The sequence below is a fragment of the Limulus polyphemus genome, unplaced genomic scaffold (assembly GCF_000517525.1).
Source record: "Limulus polyphemus unplaced genomic scaffold, Limulus_polyphemus-2.1.2 Scaffold566, whole genome shotgun sequence".
NCBI lineage: Eukaryota > Metazoa > Arthropoda > Merostomata > Xiphosura > Limulidae > Limulus > Limulus polyphemus.
This window is the reverse complement of record NW_013666176.1, coordinates 430,583-440,152: the sequence shown is the minus strand read 5'-3', so window position 1 is coordinate 440,152 and position 9,570 is coordinate 430,583. Positions and strand designations below refer to the sequence as shown.

The 9,570-nt window shown below is 33.3% G+C and overlaps 1 protein-coding gene across 1 annotated transcript in view; it reads right to left on the bottom strand.

The window, feature by feature from the left end:
* LOC106459135 (KAT8 regulatory NSL complex subunit 1-like) overlaps positions 1–9,570 on the bottom strand; it is a 41,465-nt gene that overhangs the window by 20,431 nt on the left and 11,464 nt on the right. The window contains exon 2 of the mRNA XM_022385566.1: positions 7,619–8,463. Within this exon, the coding sequence (XP_022241274.1) occupies positions 7,619–8,463 (845 nt within the window). The remainder of the gene's footprint in view (positions 1–7,618; positions 8,464–9,570) is intronic.

Here is a 9,570-nt window from a genome sequence, read left to right as displayed (position 1 = left end):
TATAAGTTTTCTTCATTACCCATTCAAGCCGTCTCCAACCATTATTAGTCTTAAAGTGGGTTCCTCGTCATCGAATCTGAATCCATTGTGTATATGTTTGCTGTCTGGCTCAATTAACATAATGTTGTGTATGGTAACTGCAAACTGTCCGTCGGTGAAAATTGGTTATTTTGTTTTACGATATTATCTGAGAAAGGTGATAAAAAAACAAAACAAAGACATCTTGAAATAGAGTACATTTCCACTTAAATTATAGCTTTCTGGCTTTGAATTTAAAGACACAAGTAATTAATCAGTTAAATGAGTCAATTATTACCTTCAATAAAGCAGGGTATGCAATTAGCATCTAATGAGGTCATTAGTGATTCAATAACAAAATACAGAAGGAAGGGGAACATTATTTAAATTGTCCTTTATGTAGTTTTTACTTTTTTATTTGTTCTTGTAAAGAGAATAAAATTTACAAAGGCGATTTACCTACATCGCAATAAAATCTAGCCAAAACATGAATAAGTAGTTAAATAAAACAAGTCTTGACTATTAGAAGAAAAGAAAAAAAAGATGATATATTGATTGTCAAACGACTTTGACTAATCCACTCGAATCAGAAATAATGAAAATGTTGAATTTGACAAGAATTTGAAAAATGATGCCAAATAACTGTATTATTGTTTCATTTTAAGCATTAAAATTTACCCCCCCCCAAAAAAAAACTAACTAATTGTCTACGTACTTAGCAATACAACTGCAGCTAATTCAGATTCGATGAAAACATTAGAAATGTCAATAAAAGTTTGAAACGCCGCTCCTGATTCGTTCGCAGCTGCCACAGTTTTTTATTATTTTTGCTTTTCCTGATTTTACGGCACTGAAGTGAAAGTTAAAGGTCTTTCCACACCCGCGAAAGCAAAATTATACATTCCAGTTATTTTCCAGGTTTCCCTGACTCGTTGGAACCATCAATCTGAACTATTGGAATTGACTAAATCATGAAGATATTCATCCCTTGGTGGTAAGTGGAAAAGGTGGGAAATTAAAAATGAATTAATCACCAGAGTCAAGCGCACTTTTTTCATATTTTTAAAATATATCAAAGATCATATTTTTACCAATTCAACAGAGATTGAGCAGGTACCTGAGGATTGGGCAGTTGCGTATGTTACTCCAATTTTTATAGGAGGTGATAAGAGTTGTCCCGGAAAGTATGGGCCAGTTAGTCTTAGTTCTGTAACGGGAAAATTCTAAAGTCTTATAAAAGAAGCTTTACAAAATAATTTACTAAACTATCATATCATATATTCTTCTAACATAATGGTTGGCTGATGTAATGAGTTGCCGTCAGCAGTAGGGTAGGCCAGCACTTCAAAGAAGTTTAAAGAGAGAACTAGATGATTTCCTGAAAATTAGAAGATGGGTTCAAATGTTTACTTTTTTCAATGATGGGTGTACATGGACAACTGAAGGAACAAATGATCCCTTGTTGTCCACAGGCTACGTTACATTCTGCATGCTGAATCAAAACAGGAATGAACCAAAGTTCCCTTTCATTATAAAATTATAACGTTTTTTTTTCCAAATACTAACAGCCTCACACTTGTTGATAACTCCATAAATTATATGCGTTATCCAATGTAGCAATGTATGAAACAGTGCCTAAACAACTTTCATTCACTTACGTCCCATAAAAAAGTTTAGTGTAAATAACAATTCAACTAATAACATAATTATAGGCAACATTTATTTTTAATATTTTTATAGTTTAATTGGACCTTAAACCCCCGATCATTGTTAATCAAATATTTTTATAGTTTAATTGGACCTTAAACCCCAGATCATTGTTAATCAAATATTTTTATAGTTTAATTGGACCTTAAACCCCAGATCATTGTTAATCAAATATTTTTATAGTTTAATTGGACCTTAAACTCCCCGATCATTGTTAATCAAATATTTTTACAAGCTCTAATTATATAAATCAAAAATATTTTTTACTTAACTCCTCTTTGGAAATCAAAATCAAATTTTGTATTTTGAGTCTCTTTGAACCACATGAATATATTACATTTTGTATATGTAGGTCCAATAAACCAATCTGAAGTTTTAAAACAGTTGAATAGACTTAAGCCTTTAAATGTTTTTGTTGTTCAAACCATATTTCTTACACATGTGTTTTCTAGTTGAATATCATGTAATACCAAATTCTCTGCATATTAATTTTTCCAACATTCAGTCAACTATTTTGGTGCCCTCTGGTGGATGCTTTACTAGTTTGTATGGATAATGTTGCAATATATTACACTAGCAGCATTACCCGCGTTGCCCAGATTTTAAAAAAGACACCCTACTCTCTCTGTTTTCCCATTCCATATTTCGATAGGTAAAAATATTTTGTGAATTTATGGAACAAACAAACAACCTTTGGTTTGATTTTTGAAAATAAACTAGGAACCTCTTTTAAATCAGGGCTTCCTTATGAACGATGTTTTTTGTTTTTCCTCCATTGGCAAGGATAAAGGGCCTTAATGGAGAATATTTAGGTTATCTTATAAACGTATTGTTCTAGGGAACAGGATAAGCCTAGCTCTATTCCCCCAATCCCTTCTCAAATATATAAAATTTCAAACATAAATATGTATGTAATATTATGTTGAATTTGCTTAAATGTGAAGTTAATATATGAATGTGATACGGTATTCACATTATGACATTGATGTATGAAATATACTACAAACAAAATGCAATATTGTATTTTATAATGTATCAAAAGAAAAATATATCCACTTCCAGGTATGAACCACCCAGAGGGGAAAAAAAGTAGAATAAAATACATACGCTGACGTGACTTTAATCTCATTAAAGTATTACAATGTAAGCCTTACTCTTTTCACGTAGTCTATTTCATGGTAGGCAGCATAATTTTATTTTATAGACTAGGCCTACTTTTTGCTTTTTCACATACACCATTCTAATTCTGTATATATTTCTTTTGTGTGTGAGGTTAAATATATGATGTATTAACAGATGTATAGTTAATTATCTATAACTAAATAGGCCTATAATGCTATATTCTAAATTAAATGTTAACTCAAACTTACCAAAACATGTCAACTCTGCATAGAATTTATTCGTACAATGTATGTTAACGATAAAATTACCGGTTCGCTAGCAGACGATAAACGCGTATATCAACGAAAAACTGTCGTTTTGCGCACCTTTACTGAGGGAATTGTGACCTGCGCAGTGAATGCACGCAAACAAACAATACGAGAGATTTTGAGTTTTATATAGAGATTAAAAGAAGCACGATATTATTATGGCGCAACTCCAACAGAATTTGACAAACTTAGTAAAGAAACAAAAAAATCCTTTAAACCACCTTGGTGTGTTTTGATAAAAATGTTAGTAAATAAATTTAACAAGAAAAAACTAATCAACTAACTACAATTAATAGAAGAAAAACATTAAATTTCCAAAACGTTATATCATGGATTAATTCATTACATAGCTCACACGGAATGAAAAACATCAATGACAATGTTTATTTCTTATTTCAGTCCTTCAGCTTGTTCACGTGTTTTTACGTTGTATTTGCCAATCAGATGTTATGGTCCAGTTTGTTTTCTTATCGGTCTGTTTCCGCAGAACATAACAGAAAAAATTATCTCAAGTTCTAGTCGAGTCTTGTTTAGACAGTCAAAGGTAGAAAAATATGTATGTATATATATCTTACACGAGCAAAAAATAAGGACTTATAAATCTTATTATCAAAAGGCTTTAAAGAATGGAAATAAAGTTCGAACTAAAACTTAATGTACATAGCACTAAATATATAAATATACGTCAGACTAACACAAGAGAAACATTTATTTGTTGATTATAATTAATAATAAATAATATGTTTTCCTGCTTTTTTGTTTTCATAAAATAGATCTCCACTTTAGCCCGTCAAAACCTAACTCTAAAGATGTGCAATGCTACCAATTTTTCATGCACCACTTGCACGATAGTTATGATCGAGGTTTCACTCGTTCAGGGCACTTTATATATATACACAAACACACATATATATATATATATATATATATATACTTGTACATTTAGACTTCCCGCCTACATATGATTTTTCGCGACAGATATAGCGCAGGTGCCTCACTGTGTAACTCTGCACTTACACAAAACAAACAGTCCTTAATTCTGTTTTCGTGGTCATCTCGTGACTAACTTGTATTGAAACAAAATGGTGTTGCTCACCCTTGATAAGCTTAAACTTGTATAATAAATTTAAAGCGTAATTTTACTAAACTTAATACTCTTTTTATGAGAATCTTTTGAAATATCTTAAACTAATAATAAAATTAGTCACAAAATATACATGTTCCTGTACTCTGACGAGGGCTACCTCGGAAATGAGGTTAAAGTTGAATGTAGAAAAAACAAGGAAGTAACACCTAGATTAAATATACCTGTGTACGAAAGCACTTTAAGCTAATACAATAGTAAATTGACAAACAACGACTTATCCAATGTTCTGTTAAAACACGTATTACGTTCTTTACATAAAAATATATTCATTATGCTTATAAATCATTGTTTTTCCATTTACTTCTAACCAGTTCGTTTTTTCGACCCCAAAATAAAACGTAAGAAAACATAAATAAAATAGAGCAAATTAGGACCGCCATTAAACAAAATTATTATTAATTATGCTTATCGTAAATACACAGAAATAACTTGCGAAAATAATTTACCCTCTTTTCAAATCATTGCGTATTTACATATACTAGCAAAGATACCTGAAAAGTCTACCAGAGGGATCGTGGACTAAATAATTTGAGTTGTAACACACGAATACTACCGTCCACCCACCCACACGTACAACACGCAGTTTTAAAAGACACATTCGTTTGGCGTCGGCTTCACGCACCTTGCTACCGAACTCCTCACTCGCTTGAGCCCTCATTTGAGGCATAAAGGTGATTAAATTTAAATGGCCGCCAAACTCAAATTATTCGCCCAATTCGATTTTTCGGGGTCTACCCGAGTTCCTCTACCAAATTTCATCATATCAACTTATATATACATAACTACATTCTTTAACCCTTCTTTTATTTTTCCTCTTATTTATTTTCCACCGGTTTCGTGAGTTCAAAGGTCACTCTTCGGGATGTAATTTTACATAAAAACATTCAAGTACCACTTTTCAACTAAACATAAATAACACGAATTAAATACATATTTTTCAGGTTGCACAAACATACAATACAATCTCTACATAAACACGTTAAAATATATTAAAAATAATTTAGTTTAGGCTTACCAAATATATTTTATATTCCTTTATAATTTTTTTTGTGACTAAAACATTACTTTTAATAATACTCTCTCCTATTATCACAGAAAATCAGTTTATTTCCTTAGTAATAGTTTTTACCGTTGCACAATTCCAACTAACATCAGCCCTCTAGTGACTCAGTGGTAAGTCTGCAGACTTACGACGCTAAAAATAGAATTTCCATAACCGTTGTGGACATAGCACAGATAGCCCATTGTGCTTAACTTACAAACGAACATTACTCAACTATTGTTCCCACTTCTTCTCCTTATTCTAATTTATATGTAATGTACACACAGATGTATGTGAGCATACCCCCCCCCCCCCTCCCCAGAGAGAAAATCGTGGCAAGCATATATAAAACTAACAGGAACAGGCCTAAATAAACGTATAGCAACAAAATGGCCAATATTTATCAGTACTGTATATAACATCTTATGTCGGTGAAGCGTCATCTGTAGAGATCGTATATTTGTGTAACACTACATCACAATAAGACTAAATAATTTTTAATAAATTTTTTTATTTTTTTAACTGGATAAAAAATACTTTTGATACTTAAATGTTAAAAAATAAAAGACAATATGAAAACTTGACTACTGCAAGTTTTACACAATAGCATTTCACGTACTGGACGCGTTTACAATTACTGTAGACAATAAAACATCCGACAAAATAACTGAATATACATTGATGTTGTAAAAGGAAAAGAAAAAAGCAGACCTTTGGTCACATTGCCAGCTTGCCATTTTATCATACTTCTGGAGTCCATTGCGATGGTTGCTACATAAAAAAAGCAGCTATTTACAAGGCAGTTAAGAATTAATTAATAAACTTGGTTTTCTTGTTTTGCTTTGTCATTGCTCTCTGCGTTGATTTGTTTCTTTGTTCCGGATATTCGCGCAAAACTACACAAAGGCTATCTGCGTTAGCCGTCCCTAATTTTGAACTGACAGACTAGAGAGAGAGCAGCTAGTCAATTCTTGGGGTACTCTAATCGAACAGTGAGGTTTGACCGTCTTTTTTTTTAAACACACCTACGGTCCGAAAGTGCGGAACGTGATTTTGAGGCAAAGGGACGCAAATCAAAGACTAGGACTTACAGTCCTGCCGGTTAACCACTTGGTCATGTCCGAACTTTATCTGTGTTGGTATAGTAATACCAGCACCGAATAAATTTAATCGGAAAGCGCACTAGCACTCTCTATGTAGGGATGAGACGGACGTTCATATAAAGCACTAAAAAAGTCATCTGGATTTTCTTCTCTAGAGGTCCCCAGAAGCCAGATATGAAGAGCTCTAGTCGCTCTATCTCCGGTGTATATGCCGCTTTTCAGTTATCTAGAGCGTCCCAAAGTCGAAAACTGGCTAATAGCCAAGACCGAGATTTCTCATTTTCGTTCATCATCATCTTTCTTCAACAGGCCTAGCACCTACCTAGTTCTAGCAATAACTATAATTTTATCATTTGATAGAGCAAAACAGTCTTCACGATATTTTAATACCTATTTTATAAATTCTGCATAGAATAATAATATAGTTTTAAAATAAACCCTATAACCCAATAACCCACTTACGCCATCGTATAAAAAGTAAACAAATAAGTATAATTTTCAGTAACATTTCCTAACCGAAACAAATTGATTCATGACAATTTTCAACGCTCCCAGTGTCTCAGCGATAAGCTTACGAGCTTATGCGTTATAAATTGGGGTTCGATAACTGTAGTGAACACAGCGCAGATAGCCCATTGTGTAGTTTTGCGCTTATACAAAAATTAAAATCAATTTTCAACGAAAAACAAACGATTCCAAGTGAAAGCTCAAGAGCATATAAAAATTAATATTACACAATTATCATTATCATTTTATACAGTTAATTGAATGGTGTTTATTCTCAACGTAAAAGGCATCGTATACGATACATAAACTAAATGGCCAGGTTCAGAGAGCCCAAGGTTTAGGCATAGCTGTCCTTCATTTATAACTGTTGAACAAAGTACACCTAAGAGGTCAGCAACATCTGCCAACTACATAGCTACTCTAAACCAAATAGCAAAACTGACTGTCACTTTCATAACACCCCACAGCTGAAAATGTGGAGTGTTTTCAGCATTTCGAACTTTGAACCTCCTAGTCCGTGGCCCATCAAGCTAACGCTGAAAATACATAAAATCTCAGTTTCCTTTTCAAACAAAAGAGAAGAAGATACCCTCCAGCCTATTTTTCTTAAGCTAAAGTTTGAAAATAAAATAAAGATGTATCATACTCCAGCAATCCCACCTACCTTCTGAGGAAGATAATACTGGATGGAATGATCGGTCAAAGAAGGCTACACGTTTTTGTTCACGCATGTAGAAATCGACACCCCTTGGGTTAAAGTGCGACGAACCACAACACAAAATACAAGGCAATATTTCACTCTGGCGGTAAGAACAACAGTCACAGCTTGCATCTAGCCCGGTAATGGACTTGCAATCCATAAAACGCAAAGAAGACATTCTTATTAGCTTTCTTTTTCGAAAGCTCTTCAGAGGAACAGTTCGACTAGCATGATCAGCAATGGTTGTATTACTGGCATCTTTGGAGGGATCTTTGTTAATGTAAAAATGACTTGGTCTCGCGGTAGACGACGAAGGAAGATATGAAGAAGAACTGCATGCTGACGATGATAATGGTTTTGTTAAAAAGGCATTTGATGAAGACACTTCGCGAGATATTGGTGACGATGACTTTCGAGAAGAAAGAGTTGATGAGTATTTGTAGTTCACTGGAAATGATGATTTCTCTGTTAGTGTAGGGTTATTGATGGCTTCAGCACACTCATTGTTCTTTTTGACCGTAACATGACATTCGCCTCCAAAATTTCTGCGTGAAACAGGACGGAATAGATCCAATTCGTTTGAACCGATAGACTTTTCAAGTTTCTCCTCCACTGGTTTGCTGGGTGTGAACTCATTTGGTAGTGAAGTGTGAAGAGTGACGGGGCTCTTCTTAGCCCGGAGCTGATGATAGAGGTCGTTGTACTGACTGATGTGGTATCCTAACTGTGATATTTGGGCCTGTAGCCAAAGCGAATGGCTGGCTACTTCTGCTCTGTTCAAGGACCATCTCCAGAAAGCACGATCATAGCTGTAAATATGGGAAAAAATTGAGTTTACTTAAAAAAAAAGGTGTGCTCCTTTAATTTCGTATGAAACTATACAAACAGATTTTAAAATATATAATTTGTATGTATAAGAATATATTTACGCTGTGATTTCTACAATCTGAAAATTTAACGTTTTTTTTTTGTTGTTGTTTAATTTACGTTTAAAGAATGAAATATGTGATAGTCAATTTCTTAATTTATGAAGTGTGGGGGCCCCCAGTGGCACAGCGGTATGTCTGCAGACTTACAACGCTAGAAACCGGGTTTCGATACACGAGGTGGGCAGAGCACAGATCACCCATTGTGTAGCTTTGTGCTTAATTACACGCAAAAAAGAGCAAACAAAAAGTACTTTTGTGTGTGCACTTAGCGATTATTTATTTTCACTGTAATTTGTTAAATTATTTTCTTTCTCTGGAATTTAATTACAAAAAAGGCACTTCTGAGTTGACAAAATATCTATTGTGCAACAGTCTAAACAAAATATTTACAGGTCGTTCCGTTCAGTCAGTATATCAAATATTAGCAGAAATGGTTAAAGATCTTGCTTTTTTAAAAAACTCAGAAATCGTTTAGAGAATAATGAAATGAAAAAGTGATTTTCTCCACCAGGTATTAAACAGGCTAACCTGCACTGAATAATACAATAAATACCTGTATGATGTTCATTCTAGTACACGCCCATAGTGGCAGCGTATGATGTTTGGCGGGAAAAGCTTTTTGTTCTAAGACACAAGTAGACTGGTCTATTATAAGAAGTTATTCAGCTATTATACGTAAAATATCAAATTACACACACATACATATATATATATATACCGTATTTTTCGGTGTATAAGACGCACTTTTTACCCCAAAATCTGCTTGAGTCCTATACACCGAAGGTATGAATAATATATATGTATATATACGATATACACAAGCCATGTGTAAATATATTTAAAAAGGCATGCATAGTTTAGTTCAATTGAATGTGTTATTTATAACAATATTAGTTTTTTCTTTCTTTTAAAAACATAACTATTTATAATGCCGAAAAATACGGTAAGTTTGTGTATATATAAATATATATCAAAATAGTTGCAGTC